Source organism: Nyctereutes procyonoides, unplaced genomic scaffold (genome assembly GCF_905146905.1).
Source record: "Nyctereutes procyonoides isolate TBG_1078 unplaced genomic scaffold, NYPRO_anot_genome, whole genome shotgun sequence".
NCBI lineage: Eukaryota > Metazoa > Chordata > Mammalia > Carnivora > Canidae > Nyctereutes > Nyctereutes procyonoides.
Window position 1 is genome coordinate 53,379,910 of NW_026575043.1, and position 19,726 is coordinate 53,399,635.

At 50.7% G+C, this 19,726-nt stretch overlaps 1 protein-coding gene across 2 annotated transcripts; it reads left to right on the plus strand.

Moving 5' to 3' along the window:
* Positions 1-11,747: 11,747 nt before the first annotated feature.
* On the plus strand, positions 11,748-19,570 carry SDS (serine dehydratase). Of its 2 annotated transcripts, XM_055322884.1 has the most exons (9): positions 11,748-11,894; positions 13,454-13,574; positions 14,907-15,061; positions 15,429-15,468; positions 15,733-15,872; positions 15,970-16,061; positions 16,533-16,760; positions 18,063-18,187; positions 18,864-19,570. In XM_055322884.1, the coding sequence occupies exons 2-9, from the start codon at positions 13,505-13,507 to the stop codon at positions 19,067-19,069; spliced, it is 1,056 nt and encodes a 351-aa protein (XP_055178859.1). In that variant the 5' UTR covers positions 11,748-11,894; positions 13,454-13,504; the 3' UTR covers positions 19,070-19,570. The 2 variants fall into 2 exon arrangements, with proteins under 2 accessions (XP_055178859.1, XP_055178860.1); XM_055322885.1 differs by lacking the exon at positions 13,454-13,574.
* The last annotated feature ends 156 nt before the right edge of the window (positions 19,571-19,726 follow it).

Sequence of the window (19,726 nt, forward strand, 5' to 3'; positions counted from 1 at the left end):
TGTCAAGCGTCCTGTCCTGGACTGGGCCCTGGGGACAAAGGTGGCAAAACCGAGTTTGTGTCCTGGGGTGGCCCCTGGATTAGGGGGAGAGGAAACCATCCAATGCACTGACAATTTTACCACCCCCAGGAAGACAGAGAGCAGAAGATCGTCATAGGGCAGCTGGGTTGGAGTGGAATCAGGGGGCTTCCTGGAGGAGTGGGGCCTTAGCACACAGCTTAGACTTGGACAAGAAACATGACAGCCCTTGAACAACACGGATTTGAATGGCGCAGTTCCATTTATATGTGGATTTTTTACAACACAGGACAGTAAATGTATTTTTATTGTAAATGTATTTTAAATATATTTTCCTTATGATTTTCTTAGTATTTTCTCTATCTTACTTGATTTTAAGAATTCAGTATAAAATGCATAGAGCCCACAAAATGCACGTTAATCAACTTCCTGTTATTGGTAAACTTTCTGGTCCACAATAGGCTTTTAGTAGTTAAGTTTTGAAGGAGTCAGAAGTTATCCACAGATTTTTGACTTCATGAGGTGGGACAGCACCCTTAACTTCCATATGGTTCAAGGGTCAACTGTACACAATACCAAATCCATGATTTCACAGATAGTCTTGCTTAGGAAGAAGCCAAGGCAGGAATCGATGCTTAAAATGCAATCCATTGTTTTTTTGTTTTTAATATTCAGTAGTAGCCATAGCAGTGGCACTAGTTTCTGGATGAAGAAGCAGGGTGCCTCACAGAGCACAGACCATGGAGCCGGGGTCTGGCACAAAACACAGCTCTGCCACTTACCCGCTGGGTAAACTTGGGTAAATCCCTTAACCTCTCTGTGCCTTGTTTCCTCAACTGTAAGATGTGGATAGACTACAACTTCTCTAGTGGGCAACTCATTTGTGAGGATCAAATGAGTTAATATATATAAAATATTTAGAACAGTAGAAAGTGCTCTGTGTTCGATGCTATTGTTGGTATTGGTGTATTTATAAGAGGTGACACCACAATATGGTAGAAATTGCAAAGGTGGCAATGAATGTTCGAAGTTTGGGAACATGACATCATCATATCACAGAAGGCTTGCAACACCTTGGAGAGACGTATGTTGTAACAAACCCTCTTTTGGGGAATCAGACTTAGCTCAGAAAGGCCAAGTCACTTTCCCAAGGTCCCATCGCAGTGGCAGAGCCAGAGCTTAGAAGTGGAGGGGCCAAGCTCCAGAGCACCTGACTTGGAAGAGCCTGAGGTGAGGATGCCAGGATGTCTCCATCAGAGAGCAGATAAGACTAGAGAGGTGGCCCAGGTCACTGACCCATCCCATCCCAGATCCCAGAGCTATGTTCGTCAGCCAGCCCCTGTCCCTGACGCTTATGGTGGCCAAACACTCACCCTGGCCAGTCTCATAGGTTACTCATTAAGCTTCATTTCACCATCCTCACCCCCAGCTGTCCCCAGGGCGAGGGAACAGCATGGGGAGGAAGGATGGAGCCTCAGACACAGGAGATGAATCCTCCCAAATTGCATTTGGACTCTGTGTCATACACTTTCCAGCCGCCGAGGCTCAATTGTACCAAATGGGTAAAAGAAGCGAGCCTGGAAAAAAAAAGGGGAGGCAGCCCGGGTGGCTCAGCGGTTTAGTGCCGCCTTCAGCCCAGGGCATGATCCTGGAGACCCGGGATCAAGTCCCATGTCGGGCTCCCTGCATGGAGCCTGCTTCTCCCTCTGCCTGTGTCTCTGCCTCTCTCTCTCTCTCTCTCTGTATCTCATGAATAAATAAATAAAATCTTAAAAAAAAAAAAAAGAAAAGAAAAGAAGCAGGCCTGGGGCAGCAAAGCAAGCAGTCTCGCTGAGGAGTAAGCCAGCTGGGATGTGGACTCGAGTCTTCTGACATCCAACACAACATGGCATCTTAGCTGAGGTCTCACAATTCTTGAGTCTTGTCAAGATGACGTCATTCGAGCCCACAGAGGGTCTCAAAGTAGGGGCTGCGTTTCTGCTACCCGGAGTTGACTCAACGTGTCCTCTACAGAGGATATGTCTTTCTTTTTTTTTTTTTTAAGATTTTATTTATTCATGAGAGACACAGAGAGAGAGAGAGAGGCAGAGACACAGGCAGAGGGAGAAGCAGCCTCCATGCAGGGAGCCCGACATGGGACTCGATCCAGGGTCTCCAGGATCACGCCCTGGGCTGCAGGCGGCACTAAACCGCTGCGCCACCCAGGCTGCCCAGGATATGTGTTTCTCCATTTGCTACTGTCCTCACCCCTCCCTATCACATCCCCAGCACCCAACAGGCCCCTCCCTGCCTGGGATTGGAGATTTCTGAGTTGAAGACCCTTGTACAGAGGAACTCTCTCTCTCTCTGTCTCTCTCTCTCTCTCAATTGCCCCTGAACAGGAAAGGAGGCATTTATCAAGTGAGAAACTGAGGCACACAGGTTAAGTGACTTGCCCCAAGTCGCCCAGCAAATAAGCCACAGGACTAATCTTCGAGGGAGCCCATGTCCAACCTGGATGCTCTTGTCATAAGAGACTTAGAATCCATAGCCATCATGTCTGAGTTGGAAGAAGCTACGAGGGCTATCTAGTTTATCCTTTTTTGTGGATGGAGAAGCAGAAGCCGGGACTGGGTGGGGAGAGAAGGGAACAGCTTAACATCTGCCCTCCAGACCAAAGAAAATTCTGGTCCACATGAACCAGACTTTCAGAATTAAGCCATTCATTTCTGCATTTAGCAAACATTACTCCAAACAACCAAAATCTAGACTCCTAGGACAAAAGAGATGGCCCTCCTGGCACACAGTCAGTAAACAGATACAACAAAGTGTTACAGACACAGCAACAGGAAAATGCAAATTGGAGCAACAATAAAATGTTCTTAAAAAGAAAAAAAAAGAACTATTGGGTTGGCAAAAAACTTTAAAAGACATAAAAACAATAACAACCAAGGCTGGTAAGTATGAGGGAAAATAGGCACCCTCACACATTGCTGGTGTGATCAGAAATTGCTTCAATTTTTTGGAAAAAAGATCTGTCAATATTTATTACAAGTGGATAAAATACCCATTCCTTCAACCAAGAAATCTTAATTTAGGATATTTATTCTCTGAAATAAGAAGTGCCAGGGGGTAGGGCTATGAGGATGAGAATGTTTATTAGAATCCTGTTTAGAATAACAAACAAACAGAAGACTGCAAACCTGGATGCCCTTGAATCAGGAAATGGTTGAATAAGTCATAATACACTCTCAGCATGCAATTTTATGCTGCCATCACAAAGAATAAATTAGATCTAAATCTATTGACCCAAAGAGATGTTCTTGATGCATTTCGAGTGAAAAAAAAGGAAAAAATACATATGAACAGTGGGTACGGATTTTATTTTTTTAAAGAAAGACAGTGACCACAAGTTTGTAAAATACTAGTCTATGGTTGCGTAAATACCTGTAGGCTTGGGGAGGACCATGCTGATCACATCCATCGGTTGTCGCACGCTGACTGGGGAGGTGGGGATGGGGGCGGGGGTAAGGAGGCAGGGGCCATAAGGAAATTGTGGATAGAAATATCCCATCATCTATCTGCGTGTCCAGTATGCTATAGCCACTCATCACCTGTGGCGAGTGACTACACTTGAAATGTGTTTGTGGGGCCGCCTGGGGGCGCTCCGTCGGTCAAGCGTCTGCCTTCCCCTCAGGTCATGATCCCGGGGTCCTGGGATCGAGCCCCACATTGGGCAACTTGCTCAACGGGGAATCTGCTTCTCCCTCTCCCTCTGCCCCCTGTTCATGTTCTATCTCAAATAAATAAATACAATCTTTTTTTTTTTTTTTTAGATTTTATTTATTTATTCATGAGAGACAGAGAGAGAGGCAGAGACACAGGCAGAGGGAGAAGCAGGCTCCATCCCAGGTCTCCAGGATCACGCCCTGGGCCAAAGGCGGCGCTAAACCACTGAGCCACTCGGGCTGCCCAAATAAATACAATCTTAAAAAAAAAAAAAAAGTGTGCATTTGAAGAACTGAATTGTAAATTTTGCTTAATTTTTATTGAATGTAAATACCGCAAGTAGCCAGTGGCGATCCTAAATAGGACGGCACAGGTCTGAAGAATCTGTCTAGGAGACAGTGTGGACCCAATGGGAGACACATCATTGTCACCAAGGAAGCGGGGAGCGCTAGTAAATCCCTCGGCTTTGTGTCACGATGCCCCCACCCCAAGACAGACAGATCTGAGTGACCCGCAGGCAGAAAGATAATCTCCAAACAGGGAGAATAAGTACCCAAAATAAACAGTGGGTCCGTGTGGCATACAGATGGACGCAACTTTTAAAAATCCCACACTTGGAAATAAAAGAAGGAACTTAACACTGAAGACAGCTGACAAACACTACTTCCACCGGGCGGTGAAGGTCAACGTCAACAGTAAGTCATGTGGGTAGTGGATACACCCTTCGTGTGATGTGCTGGGAACAGCACTTCACCTCCATGCTCTTCCTCCCCAGATCCCATACCCGTGCTACGCAGGAGGGAAACAAAACAAAACAAGATCCACACCAGTACCATTCGAAACTGTCAAGGTCTTGGAAGACAGGGGAAGTATGGGGACCCGTCACCGCCAAGAGGCGCCTAAGGACACATAGGGACGAAACAGTGTGCCATCCTGAATGAGACTCTGGAGCAGAGAAAGGACCCTAGGGAAAAAACAAGGAAGTCTGGATAGAGTATAGGCTTCAGTGAATAACAATGTATCCATACTTGATCGATAATTGTAACAAACGTACCATATTAATCTAAGTTGTTAATAACAGGGGACACAGGGAGTGGGGTATAACAGGAAGTCCCTGTACGGTCTACCCAGTTTCAGATTTCCTTTTCTATGAATCTAAAACTATTCTAAAATAAAAATAGGGTATTTTTTTTTAAGTCCCTACACCCAAGCCTGCAAAAGTAGTGAGACATAACAATACCCCTTACAAGCAGATTCTTTGCAGAAAGCTTCTCCTCAGAGAGGACTCAAATAATGAGGCTGTTTTTCTCATTAAAATAGAGCATCAAAAAAATAAAAATAAAAAAATAAAATAAAATAGAGCATCATTGTGCTCTATTTTAAAATCAAAAAACCCTGTGTTTTACCACGGAGAGAAAAACAAGCCCAACCCTTGGATAGAGATGTCGAGAAGCTAGTGGATGACAGAGAAAAAGCTGGAAAAGAAATCGGTTGCAACCATTAGATAAAGAAGGGGTGGTGAACAAGAGCCATCCCAGGATCATCAACCTAATTTTTCCCCTTTTGCCAGTTATTTGTCTGCATGATTGGGAAAATGCACACAATGAGGCATGTGTGAGGGAGGAATAATCTTTTGAGAATACTAACATATCAGTCCCTCCTCCTTAATCCCTCCCCCACCCTCCCACCCCCGGGGGAGGAGAGAGAGATAGAGAGACAAAGAGACAGAGAAAAGCAAGCAAGGGAGAAAAAAAGAGTCCTGCTTTGTAGCATTTGCTGATTTTCATGCTGTCAATACTCCCACTGTGGACAGTTTCAAGCAACCAAAGCTTTAACCACTGCCTCAGAAATGTCTTGCAAAGTTGGGACACCTGTGTGGCTCAGTGGTTGAGCATCTGCCTTCGGCTCAGGGCATGATCCTGGGGTCCTGGGATCGAGTCCCACATCGGGCTCCCTGCATTGAGCCTGCCTCTCTCTCTCTTTCTCTCATGAACAAATAAATAAAATCTTAAAAAAAAAAATGTCCTGAGAACTTCACCACAAAGTTGGTAGGAGTCTAGTCTGAACTCCACTGCTGGGGGATGGGGAAGGGAAGCAAGGAGGGAGTGCTTTTTGCCTCTGGGAATGAAAGTAACAGCAGAATAAGAGAAAGAGTTTATGGCAGTGGCCACAACTCAGGGGGAAGCCACCTTGAGTTTCCAACCATTCTCTGGAATAGTTGCCACAGACCCCAGACTATAGGACAAGGACCCACGTGGCTGGGAATGCAGAAGGGCTTCCAGGCAAGCTGCGGTGGGGGGCAGACAGTGGAACCATACAGTACCCACCCTCTACTGACTCAGCCCCTGGATGTCTGGTGAGAAAGGTAAACCCCTCATTGCCTCCAATTCATTATCTGCTTGAAACAAAAATTAAGCCAAGTTAAGGAAAAATAAAGAATTCTCCATTTGTTGCACATGGCATTTGTGGTCTGAAATTTAATCCTGCTGCAAATATCTTGATTTTTCTATGACCTTTGGACAAAATCCCTCATAGGCCATCTGGACCCAGCCAACTCCACTCATCACATGTTGATTGATGGATGATGATAAGCCCAAGGGGGAAGCCCAATGTGGCATGGAGTTCTGACCTTGGTCTTGGCCAGTTTTAGCCATAAGGGCCCACCAAGAGACTGCCACATTTTTGGATGATGTAAAGCGGGGAGGCATCACTATAGACGGCGCTGTCGAATGACCCAAGATGGGGTCACAGAGTCTCAATCTAATTAAACGATGGATTGAAACCAGGTGAACGAACATGAAGAGGGCTGGATGCCAAGTCCTACGTTGGAAGCCACAGAGGCTAAGTCCATCACGTCCAAAACAAGATAGGCCTGATCTGATTGGGTTAATTTCACAGAGAAAATAATTTTTTTTTAACTTCTCTGGAAGCCAATTGAGTTGGATATAGAACATCAGCTTATTAAAATAAAGCACATTTTACTCACATGGGATTAATTACTTTCTCCTGGCCATATTAATAGAAGTAGAGAAGATAGAATGAGGAAGGTATTAGTCTCAATCTGTATTACTCTTAAGCAGAGTTTCTCAACCTTGGCACTACTGACATTTGGGGCCAGATAATCCTTTGTTGTGGGGGGCTGTCCTATGCCTGGTAGGATGTTGAGTGGATAGAGGCAAGAGTGGGGAATCCAGCAAGGAAGGGGTCAGTACAGACCTGTCACGAGCCCCTAGGAAGAGACCCCAGGGACAGCCAGGCTGCAGAATCCCAAAGAGGTACCAACCCAGACTTGATGGAGAGGGAACATGAATAAGGAGAGAAGACTCAGGGAGACCAAAGATAATCATAATGGCAACTACCATTCTTTGAGCCCTTACTGACTGGCACGGCGCTGATTCATCCCCATTTCTGGAGGCAAGAAACCGATGTGAAGGGAAGTTAAGGGACTTCTCTGAGGTCACACCTGGGTGTCCGTTTCAACCCAAGTGTGATGGACGCAGGAGCCAGAGACCTTAACCAATCATCAAACTCCGGGGCCACAGTGGGCAAACAGAGATGAGAGCTGTGAAAACAATCAGAATCCCCACCTCCCTCCCGCAGCCAAGGACACGCCGATCTGGCCATCCTCGGGGACACTTCTGGGGAGGGTGTGATGTAAGAGAGCCAGCAGGCAGAGGTGAGGGAGGCAACTTGCCCAAGGTCCCCCAGCTAGACTCCTGCCCCTCCTCTTGGGACTGTGGGCTCTGATGAAGTTTTGGAATACAGATGAGGTTTGGTGGGGTGGGGTCCGGAGCTGATGATCAAGAAAGAATTCTTGAGACGTCTTTCGTGCAAAATGGTGGTTTTATTAAAGCCTGGGGACAGGACCCGTGGGCAGGAAGAGCTGCTGCCCCTGGCCTGTGAGGAGTGGCTGATTATATACCTGGGAGTTGGGAGGGGTTTGGGGATAGCGCACTCTCTAAGGAATTTTGGAAGCAAGTTTCCAGGACCTTGAGGGGGCTAGCTATTGTTGGGAAAAGGTCATTTATTACCGTCTAATAAAACCTGAGTCATGAGACCCTGAAGATGTATATCGGTGAACCATGTGCTTGGGGGATGATCACCAACGTGTATCTTGGGAGGTTTATTTTTTTTTAAGATTTTATTGATTTATTCATGAGAGACAGGGAGAAAGAGAGAGAGAGAGAGGCAGAGACACAGGCAGAGGGAGAAACAGGCTCCATGCAGGGAGCCCGACATGGGACTCGATCCCAGGTCTCCAGGATCACGCCCTGGGCCGAAGGCAGGTGCTAAACCACTGAGCCACTCAGGGATCCCCTTGGGGGGTTTAGAGATAAAGGAAATTTCTAAAGGAATTTTTACATGTTACAGTAGGGCTTACAGGATCCTGCGGGGCGGTCTAAGATTGCCTTTTGCCCTTAGCAAAGTATTAACATAGAGGCAGTTGAGTTGTTACAGGAATGTCCCTCTGCCTGTTTCAAGGACTTGTCAATGTGCTTTGTCCTCAGGTAGTCCTCTGCTCCCCATTAGGCTCTGCCCTCACCTTCCAGCATTGGATAGGTCCAGGCCTCAGTTTACCCATCCGCTAAATGGGAGGAGGTGACTTTCACTTTTCTCACCTACTTCTGAAGGTCTTTCAAAAGAGGGTTAGATGGAATAGAAAAGCCCTTGTGCCCCATCACCCAGAACTAGAGACTCAAATGTCCTCTTGAATACCAGAAAATAAAAATGACCATCACCTATCAAGTGCCCACAAGTCACTGGACACTAGCCATATAACTTTATACCAATTAGGTTTAAATCCTCGTAACAAATCTAAGAGGTGGACCCTACTACCAGTTAAAGAAACTAAGGCACAGAGAGGTCAAGTAACTCGTCCAAGGTCACACAGCAAGTTGATGACAAAAGTTGGATTAGAACGTGGGCCTGTCAGAAAAGTGGTTCACTTGCTCTATGAAAACTGACACACCTTGGGATGCTGGATTCCCAGCCCCGAACTGATCCCCCTGATGTGTGATGTGTGCACAGTGACAGCTGCAGCCTTCCCTCAAGACCCTCCCCCAGCTTCCTGGTCAGAACATCCCCATCACATGGCCATTCTTCCGGGTTCTGCTCCATTTGATATGGGAGAGCTTGGTTCTTGTCTCACCGAGTCAAAGAATGAATCTCACGGACAAAGGAGAGTAAGTAAAGCAATAGAGGTTTAGTAAGCAAAGCTATAGAGAAAGCTCTCAGAAGTGAGAGGGGTCCTGACAGGGTTGCCACTGAGGGCTTGTAGGTTTGGTCTTTTATCAAAAGCCAACCCGGGAACCTAAATCCTTTTAACATATCTGTTGTTATGACATTGAGTGAGGACTAGTGATAACATCTTTAGTAGCTTACTTCTATGCGGGCTGGTTATTCTTGGTTGGTCATAGATGACTATCATAAAGAAAGACACGCTCCGGCCCACACCTAGGGCAGGGCGGTCTGGCTTGTTCCTTTATCTCTGGTTTCCTTACACCTCAGCATTTTTGGGATTGTGAGCCTGATTCCCTGGCCCCCTACCTAGCCCTGCACAGCCACATTTGTCTGTAACTCACATTCGCTCCCCAGGGTGATCTTGGGTGAGCCCTCTGCCCTTGTAGGGCCTTGGGTTCCCATCCACATGATGGGATACAGAACCACACATGCACCTGCACATGTGCATATTTCTTATATATTTAAAAATGACACGCCCAGACAGCAAATGTCTATTCGCTGCTGGCTGACTGCGTAATAAAAATGTGGCACATCTACACAGCGGAATATTACTTGGCCATAAAAAAATATTACTTGGCCATAAAAAGGAGCAAAGCACTGACACACACAATACAGATGTATCTTGAAAACATGGTACTGAGTGAAAGAAGCCAGACACAAAAGGCCACATGCCACATGATTCCATTGATATGAAACGTCCAGAACGGGAGGATCCACTATGACTGCGGGGGGCTGCAGGGAGGGGGACAGGGGAGCAGCTAGTAATAGGTATGGAGTTTCTTTGGGGTGATGAAATGTTCTAAAACTGATACTCCAGGGGCACCTGGGTGGGTCAGTGGTTGAGTGTCTGCCTTTGGCTCAGGTCATGGTCCCAGGGTCCTGGGATCGAGTCCCACATTGGGCTCCCTGCAGGGAGCCTGCTTCTTCCTCTGCCTGTGTCTCTGCCTCTCTGTGTGTCTCTCATGATTAAATAAAATCTTTTTGAAAAAATAAAATTAAATAAAACCGATACCCCACACATGGGTGAAGTATCTGGTATGTGAATTATAGCTCAACAGAGTTATTATTTTTAAAAAGGACACACTCAGGATGTCAACAACAGGGATGTATATTTTGCCTTCCCTCTTTCTGGTCTTTAAGTGATTGGTTTTCTTAATGTGGCAGTTTTTGAATCACGAAGGTGATGCATTCTTGTTGAAACAAATGGAACAATATGGAGAGGTCTTAGGAAGGACGGAATCGTCCTCTTCCACCCTTGCCACTCCCTGCCCTCCCACCCCAGAGTCACTCCCAGCTGCTACTCGGAAGAGGAGACGAATCCAACATTATGAGAGAGCCGTCGTCCCCCTGGCTGCGTGGATAACCGCACGTGGACATAGCACCCAAAGCCTACATCTGGGTCTTCTGAATGTGACCAAGCTGGGCCAGATGACCCGGCCCCCCAGCCTCCACCTCCACCCTCTCCTCAGCCCTGTGTCGGCAAAGGACTCAGAATTCCTGACCTGTCCCCTGTGCACATGGCATTCAAGATGCCCACTCACCTGGTGGTTCGAGAGTTCAGTGAGACCCCACACAGCAACCCTTGGCAGGGGATCGGGCACAAGCAGACGCTCAGGCAACGTGAGTGCCGACTGTATACACTCAGATGCACACAGGGAAGCTGTGTCTACGTGGAAACTGCTCGATGCCCACACGGCTTCAGTTCTATCACCCTGTTTCTCCAGCACATGCCCGTAGACGTCCCACTGGGGAGGGGGTTGGGAGTGCCTGCGGAAGCTCAGCTTGTCCCACGGAGAGGGACAGTGGTGCCTGCTGTTTGTGCCCTCACTGCCTTCTGTCTCATTGCTATTCTCATCCTGGCTGGTGGGACAAAAGGGCTTTGTTGAGGGAAGCAGGAAAAAGATCCTAGCAGATGTGTGCGGGCACACCACTGCTGTGGACAAACAGACGCCTGCACACAGCCAGAGACAGGGGGCTTGGCATGGGGCAGGGAGTGAGTTCAGGTGCATGTGACGATGAAGATGATGATGATGATGGCTGCTAACACCGAACATTCGCTCAGTTCCAGGCCCCGTACATACACATGCATTATCATGCCATCTAATCCGAGGAGGGACATCCCATTTTCATCCCCATTTTACAGATGAGCAAAGGGAGGCTCCAGGAGGCAAACTGACCTGCACCAGGCCACACAGCTAGTAAATGGCAGAGCTAGGATTTGAACCCTGAGCCACCGGGGTCATACCCATTAAGCCATCTGCCCCTTCAAGACAAAAGAAACAAAGGGTGACAGGAGAAGGTAATTCACATTGAGGCAGGCCCACTGGGTTCAAATACCTGCTCACGTCTCTTACTGTCTGGGTCTCAGCCTCCCTTTCTGTAAAACAAGGATGATCATAGGACCCACTTCCTCCCATGGTTTGTTTCCTGGGTGCCTACTCTGTGCCAAGCACATGCTAGTGACATAAAGTCCAGCGTCTCCCACCATCCCCCTGCAAACTCTTGGGAACAATCCTGGGGAAGCCGGTATTATTCCCACTTGCTAGTGAAGACGCTGAGAATGGGGAAGGGAAGGGGTGAATGAGGGGAGAGAGGAGAGGAAGCTGCCAGCAGGGAAAGCACAGCCAGCTTCCCTCTCTCCTTCTGGAAGCCCCAGGGCCACAGGCCAGGGGGCGGGCCTGGTGGGGGTGTGGCCAGCCCTGGGTCCCCATTGGCTGCTGGGCGGCGCCCTGGGAATAAAGCTGGGAACCAAAGACCCAGACCCAGACCGGTAGGCCCTGGGACATCCAGCAGACATTCTAACTGTCCATCTACCTCCATCCGTCAGAGGACCATCTATCCAGTCTATACATCTAGAGCACCTCCCGTCTATCCCTCCTCAGCTTGCTCCCTCTGCCTGGGCGGCCCAGCTTCACTACCTTGGTCAGGTAAGTACCCCCTCCTCAGCCCCACCCCAGACTGGAGTGCCTGTGGAATGCCAGGAGGTTCCAGGAGAAGAGGAGGGGGTAGAGTCAGTTGAGCATAAAAACCCATGCTTTGAAGCCAGACTGGCTGGGTCGGCATCTAGCTCTGGGCCTCAGTTTCCCATTTCCCTAAAATGGGAACAATAACTGACCCTTCCTCATCCTCATCGAGCTGTTGTAAAGATGAAATGAGATCATGCATTTAAAATGTCCAGTCCATGGACAGCCCGGGTGGCTCAGGAGTTTAGCGCCTGCCTTCAGCCCAGGGTGTGATCCTGGAGTCCCAGGATCGAGTCCCACATCAGGCTCTCTGCATGGAGCCTGCTTCTCCCTCTGCTTGTGTCTCTGCCTCTCTCTCATGCATAAATTTAAAAAATCTTTAAAAAAAATAAAAAATCAAATGTCCAGCCCAGATATAATAATAGTTCATTTTTATTGAGCTCTTGCTATAAGCCAAGTGAGAGGGGGAGTGACTTCTGACCAGGAGGGAACATTAGGTAGACAGCAGCTTCTAGTACCCTCTGTCCTCTGTGTTTGGGAAAACCTCAGGATGTTATGCTGGAGGGAGTAGTGACCATAGGGGGTCCCTACCCCTCCCCTGAAGGCATTGCATGGTGCAACCAGAGGTGGAGGAGGCTTCCCAAATCCACCCAAAAGGGGTCTTGTGGGGGTTGCCTCCCACTTCCAGCCAGGACAGCTCTTTGAGGCTGGGGCTTGGCAACGTGCACAAGGTCCACTCAGTCAGAATGAGGGTGCCCTTGTTTCAGGGATAACCTCCAGAAGGTTCATTAAAGTTAATTCAGACAGATATGGGATGCTCCCATAATAGAGTGCCTCTAGTCCCTGGCTTTTGCTCAAGAGATCCTAGAGTAGAGATGGTATCTGTTGAGCACCTCTCTTAGGCCCCGAAAGTCAGTTAATTCAGACAGACATGAGCAATCCATATTTGGGGGTGCTAAGGGTGGTGGAGTGGTCAAGAAGCCTACCCCTCACTTTACTTCTGACCAAGGCATATCTAGCCCAGTCTGGGAGTGGCAATGGCCAAGAGCTAGGGCGGCACCAGGTAGTGTCATTGGAAATAGGGTGGGAGGTAGAAAGAGAGATCCAGTCTTGCTTGGCCTTGTGGGATGGGGGAGGTGGTAGTGGTGGGGGACCAGAGAGGTGACTTACCCAACCATCTGCAGATCAGTTCTGGTTCAGCCCAAGTTGGGGAGAATCAGAAGAAGAGGAGAAAAATGTGGCCAGACTCTGGCCATGGCAGCTTCTTCATCACCCAGAGTCAGTCCAGACCGGGAGGCCTGAGCCATGCCCACGTGTCCTGGAGACAGCTTAGTTCAGGTGCTAGACTGTCTGAATTCAAATCCTGCCTCCCCCATTCACTAGCTGTGTGACCTTGGGCAAGTCACATTAATATTCCGATCCCTATTGCTATGTGACAAACTGCCCGAAGGTATAGTGACCAAAAACAACAGCAATCATTGTATTGTTGTCTCATGGCTCTGGGGCTTAATTGGGCTCTGCAGGCAGTTCTCGCTGGACTCTCTCAGGCGGCTGCAGTGTGACAGTGGCTGGTGATGTCCCAAGGTCACACACACACACAGACACCTACCCGTCTCGCAAGTGACGCTGGCCATCAGCTGTCAGGTAGGGGCACCTCCATATGGCCTCTGCATGAGGCCTAGGCTTACCCGTCTCACGGCAGCTGGGTTTTGGGAGAGAGTTGCTCAAGAGAAATAGCCAGGTGGAGGCTGTGTCCCCTTCTGTGACCCAGCCCTGGGTGCGGGGCTGCCCTGAAGCCGGCTCACACAGGCTCTGGAAAGCAGACTGTGCCATCTCTTCCCAGCTCCACACTCATGACATCGTGTTGGTAGTGTGAATGCGGCCTTGGTGAAGCTTATGTACAGCACAGAGGTGCACACACTACAAATCAGGGCTTTATTTTATCTTGGAGAGTAAACATTTTTACCAGCACTTTGCTGCTTGGAAGCCACATAGTGTCACTGCAGCCACAGACACCCTCTGCCCCTCCAGGGCTCATGTGGAGGAAGCACAGACCCCACCTCTCACTGAGAAAAGCAGTCGCATCATAAGAGATGCGTGTGGGATGGGGAGAGCTTGCAGCGGCCATCCCGGGAAACACAATCCGAGCCTTTTTCCTCATCAGGAGAATGGGATGATAAGGCACCTCCTAGGAAGGCTAAAAGGATTAAATGAATTAATATCTGTAAGGCTTAAAACATTGTGTGGCACGTGGTGATCACTTTAGAAGTGATTATCACATAATATAATGATTATAAAAAGTCTCTCTAACTGGGTGCGGGGCTTTCCAAAGGTTAGTATGAAAAAAAATGCATGTATCTAAACAGATAATCCCTAAACACGACAAAACATTCAAACAGTACAAAAGGGATGCTGAGTGCCAGCTCTCCCCAGAAGCCCCTTGCCCTAACAAGTTTCTTGTGTTTCCCGAGATGGCCTATGCACACAGAAGCTTATGGATTATGTACATGGTGGGGGTGTCCCCATATTTTTCACAAATAGACTCTCTCTGCTATCCTGCCCCTTCTTTACCACTACCACTTAAGCATCTTGAAGCTCACTCTGAATCAGCACCTGCAAATCCATCTCCATCTCCTGCCCCTGGAAAGGTGCAAGGTCTGAATGTTATTTCTAATGTTCACAGCTTCCCAGCATGCTGTGTGCATGGGGTGGGTGGCGGTGGTGGTGATGGTAAGAATCCTTTCCCCATTTTACAGATGAGGCAGCTGAGGCAGAGGGGGGATTGGTTGTGTGATGTCACCTGGTACGTAGGTGGCTCAGCTGAGATTTGAATTCAGGTCTCCAGGATGCTCCTCATCTGGGCTCTTTTCCTCGGCTTCGTGGGCAGTGAGGGGAGGAGTCACTCAGAGGCACACTGAGGGCTGTATGGCAGCGACTGGCTCTCCTGACCATCTGGGTGTCCTTCCTTCCTCCCAGCGATGACGCCTGGAGAGCCCCTGCACGTGAAGACCCCAATCCGTGACAGCATGTCGCTGTCCAAAGTGGCAGGCACCAGCGTCTACCTCAAGATGGACAGTGCCCAACCTTCAGGCTCCTTCAAGATCCGGGGCATTGGACACCTCTGCAAGATGGTACAGGAGGGCTCTGCAGCATCTGAGTGAGGGTGGCACGTCCTTTATCCTCAAAGGACAAGGCCAGTGTTGTGTGCTCACTCTCACAAAGCCCTTGTATCTGCCATTAGCACTCCCTCTAGGAAGGGGGGCCACCCAAGGGGGTCTCCTTATGGACTGAGCCCAGAGCCATCATTTGCCTGCTTCCCCTCACCCCAACCCTTCCCTGAGCCAGTCTCCGGGGCGGGGCGATGTCATCTGAGAGGCTAGGGCAATACAAAGTCCTTGTGAAGGAAAGAGGGGCCGGTGTGTATTGGAATCACTGGGAAGCACTCCGGACAGGAGAGCTGTCTGGGCGGTGGCCTGACCTCCCCTCTTGTCTCCACAGTGGGCTGAGCAAGGCTGTGAACATTTCGTCTGCTCCTCGGGTGAGTGGCCTGCATGCTTCCTCCTGTGCCCTGCTGTGTGTCCCAGGCCAGGCACACCCCCCCCCGCCCCCTCCCCAGGACCTTGGTTTCCGTAGCAATGAGCCATTACAAACATCTGCAGCGGCCCCAATTTGGAACTCAGGGCGGGGGAGGTGAGCTGTCACTCAGGGAGGTGTGCAGAGCCCCAGGGTTGGGGGTGAGCAGGCCCAGCTGGGCTCCTAGGCCTTCCTGCACTGACATACTCTCCACCCCCATCCCTGGCAGCGGGCAATGCAGGCATGGCAGCCGCCTATGCTGCCAGGAAGCTGGGCATCCCTGCCACCATCGTTGTGCCCAGCACCACCCCTGCCCTCACCATTGAGCGGCTCAAGAATGAGGGTGCCATAGTCAAGGTGGTGGGTGAGGTGAGTACCAACCCAGGGCAGGGGCCGCGGAGGGCACCCGGTGGCTGGCCAGGGTCTCCAGCCCCTCACCCCCTCCAACCTCCCTCTGGTCTTGCAGATGTTGGATGAGGCCTTCGAGCTGGCCAAGGCCCTGGCCAAGAACAACCCTGGCTGGGTGTACATTCCTCCCTTCGACGACCCCCTCATCTGGTATGTGGAGCCCAGGGTCCCCTCGTACAGGTGGCGTTAGAGAAAGGGGAGGTGAGCCGAGGCCGGAAGGGAGCCAGTAAAGGGCTCTCATGGGCAGGTGACCGCTGGGGGCCCACTCGGGGCCCTTGGGAGCCAACGTGGAACCCAAACCAGAATTATTCCACCTGCGGGAGAGCGTGCTGGGGTTTATACACCAACTGCCACCGTTCTGGACTCCCGCAGACATTGTTTGAGCTGCTTTCTGGGGGTGTCCTCTCCTGCCACAGTTGTAAGCAGCTCCCGTGGCCAGAGAAAGCCCTTGGGTAGTCATGCAGATGTTGGCAGCTGGAAGTCGGGGTGGAGTTGGGGAGCAAGCAACTAGCCCAAAGCCCATCAGCTGCCTGGGAGGAGGACAGGTGGCACCTCTAGGACCCCTGCGTGGTGTCTCCAGGGAGCCCAGCCCTGACCTGTGCCCCCTCCCCCCCTCCCCAGGGAAGGCCACACTTCCATCGTGAAGGAGCTGAAGGAGACCCTGAGTGCAAAGCCAGGGGCCATCGCGCTGTCAGTGGGCGGCGGGGGCCTGCTGTGTGGAGTGGTCCAGGGGCTGCAGGAGGTGGGCTGGGGGGACGTGCCTGTCATCGCCATGGAGACCGCCGGAGCCCACAGCTTCCACGCTGCCACCACTGCCGGCAAGCTGGTCTCCCTGCCCCAGGTTACCAGGTGAGCATAGGGCCTGCCTCTGTCGGTGTTCAGTAAGCCTTGGGGAGCCCGCCTCGGTGTTGGCTGCAAGGTAGACAGACCACCTCCATGTCAGTACCATTTTACAGATGAGGAAACTGAGGCTTTGGTCACTTGCCCAGAGTCACAAGCCAGCAAGTGGTACTGCTGGGACTGAACGCGACCGAGTCTACGTTGAGTTTCCTGCATCAGGGTTTTACACACCTCGTTGATTTGTCAACCATTTACTGGGCCCCTAAAATGTGCAAGCGGTGCTGATCCTGGGGACAGAGTGGTGAATAAACACAGCCCCGGGCCCCAGGAGCTCATATCCCAGCCCCAAACCTTTGAGAGATGATACTTAAGATTAGGTTTGGCACATTATACAAGAACCCCAAAGAGCAGTGACTTAAACCAGATTCAACTTTACTTTCTCTTATATAAAGTGGAAAAAAAAAAAAAAAGCCTAGAGGTAGGCAGTCCAGGGCAGCTCCATGAAGCCAGCGGCCCAGGTTCGTTGCGTTTGTTCTCTACCGTCCTTATCATGTAGCCCTATGGCCCAAAATAGCTGCTCATGTGCCGACTATCACACCCATGCTCGTTCTGGCAGGAGGAGCCCCCTCCCTTTAAAGACAGGCATAGAGGACGCCTGGGTGGCTCAGCGGTTGAGCGTCTGCCTTCCGCTCAGGGCGTGATCCTGGTCCTGGGATCGAGTCCCGCCTCAGGGTCCTTGCGGGGAGCCTGCTTCTTCCTCTGCCTGTGTCTCTGCCTCTCTCTGTGTCTCTCATGAATAAATAAATCTTTAAAAAAAAATAAAGACAGGCACAGTACTTCCACTTACCTCTCATTGGCCAGAACTTAGTCATGTGGCCACGACTACTGCAAGGGAGGCTGGGAAATATCTTCCTACCACGTCTCCACATGCAGCTAGGATGGATACTGGGTAGACAAGTCCTTACCACAGACAGGGAAGACTGAGCCCGGGTTAAGAACTTCTGGGTTCCTGAACCTGGCACCTGGGAGCTACCATGTTGGGCTCTGATCCTGCAGGGTTGGGATTGAGGATAATTGTCGCGTGCCTACCATGTGCCACATGCTGGGCTTAGGGCTAAGGTGGTTCAGGCCCCAGGGGCTCCCCAGTGAGCTGGGAATAGAACCGGTGATGACTCCAGGGAGAGAGGGGAGAAAGTGAATGCACTGATTAGGAGTGCAAGTCCTGGAGTTACATGGATCCTGCTTGAGGATCTTTCTCCTGCTTCCTGTTTGCCCCATTCCCGTCCTCTTCTCTATCCCCACCTCTCCCAGTGTGGCCAAGGCCCTGTGCGTGAAGACTGTGGGGGCTCAAGCCCTGAAGCTGTTTCAGGAACACCCCATCTTCTCTGAAGTCATCTCGGACCAGGAGGCTGTGGCCGCCATTGAGAAGTTCGTGGGTATGTTTCAAGACCTGACCCCCTGGCGTGGGGATTAACTGGCTGTCTGCTCAGTGGCCTAAGAGATCCCATTCGCTGTAAATCTTCTTCATCATCCTATCTCCCCATCCCTTCCTAGAACTTCCCACTATGAAAGATAATACAATGCAGCAGTAAAAATAGAAAGGCCAAAACCACAAGTGAAGAAACCTGATAACCATGACAGCAGGGAATAATAACTGTTTAAAATGCTGTGAGCCTCCTGGTAGCCAGGGTGAAAAAGGAAAATACAGGCCTCGGGGTTGGCTTCAGAAATAGGTCTGTAACTAGGCTGGACTCCTAGGTTCAGTCTAGGACGGGGTGGGGTGCATGCATATGTGCGCGTGCACACACGCGCGCGTGCACACATACACACACACACAAAGGTAGCACTAACACTGCCAGTTATCTCCTGTGCCAGCAGTCAGTTGGGCTGACCAACCACAGCAGTCTTGCTCAAATGATGACTCAAGCCTTCTCAACACAGTGCTTGGGCAGTTACAATCATTTCATCAGTGCGAGCACTCGAGATGAGACCTCGCCTCGGAAGGTCAATCTAGCATAGTGACGGGAGGTGTGGCCCGGACCCAGTCTGCGGCCCTGCCGTTCCCTTGCAGCCTGCACCCAGGCCTCACCCTCACCACCCCTCCTCCGGCAGATGACGAGAAGATCCTGGTGGAGCCCGCCTGCGGGGCAGCCCTGGCCGCCGTGTACAGCCGCGTGGTGCAGAAGCTGCAAGGGGAGGGGAAGCTCCAGGCCCCACTGTCCTCCCTCGTGGTCATTGTCTGCGGGGGCAGCAACATCAGTCTGAGCCAGCTGCGGGCCCTCAAGGAACAGCTGGGCATGAACGGGCTGCCCAAGTGAGGGCCCCCGCCTGCCTGCCTCCACTCCCAGGGGACCCCTGGAGGGGCTGGAGTTTTATCCAGGCCTCGATGCAAATATTATTCTTGCGTCTGCCTGTGAGCCTGTGGCCCGGACCAGTCGGTTCCCTCCTGGTTCCCACGAGCCCATCCTGCCAACAGGCTGCAGCTCTGAGGCGGAGCCGGGTAGGCAGCCAGCGAAGCTGTGAACTGAACCTCTCTGGCACCTGTGCAGCGGCTCTGTCCCTAGCCACCATGGCTAGGTGACAGCCGCCCGTGTGTCCCATACCAGGTCCCCGGAGCAGGGAGGGCAGGAGGGACGGGACCACTGCAGGACGGGCCTCCTCCCTGGAAGGCGCACAGGGCAGTGGGCCCAGACTGAGAACCATCTGTCCTCTCCCCACAGGAAGCCCAGCCCGGCCCCGCCCTGTCAGTTTTCTAATTGTTGATTTTTTCATTTAAAAAGAAAAAAAATATATTTATGAAACAAAGATCCTTTGAGCTCCTTCATCATTGTCTGCCTCACCCCTTCCCTTCCCCCCACCTGCCTGCTTGCAGCCCTGGCTCCCAACATTGAGCACCCTGCGCCCTGACCCCTGGCACCTGGGAGACCAGGACCCTGCTCCCAGCTGGGCTTGCATGTCCAGAGGCAGAAAGCAGG

Coding starts and splice junctions, on each gene's coding strand:
- SDS (XM_055322884.1), top strand. CDS start 13,505: ATGTCCCAAGGTCACACACACACACAGACACCTACCCGTCTCGCAAGT. Junction 13,575..14,906: donor CGCTGGCCATCAGCTGTCAG/GTAGGGGCACCT, acceptor CCTTCCTCCCAG/CGATGACGCCTGGAGAGCCC. Junction 18,188..18,863: donor CGCCATTGAGAAGTTCGTGG/GTATGTTTCAAG, acceptor CTCCTCCGGCAG/ATGACGAGAAGATCCTGGTG.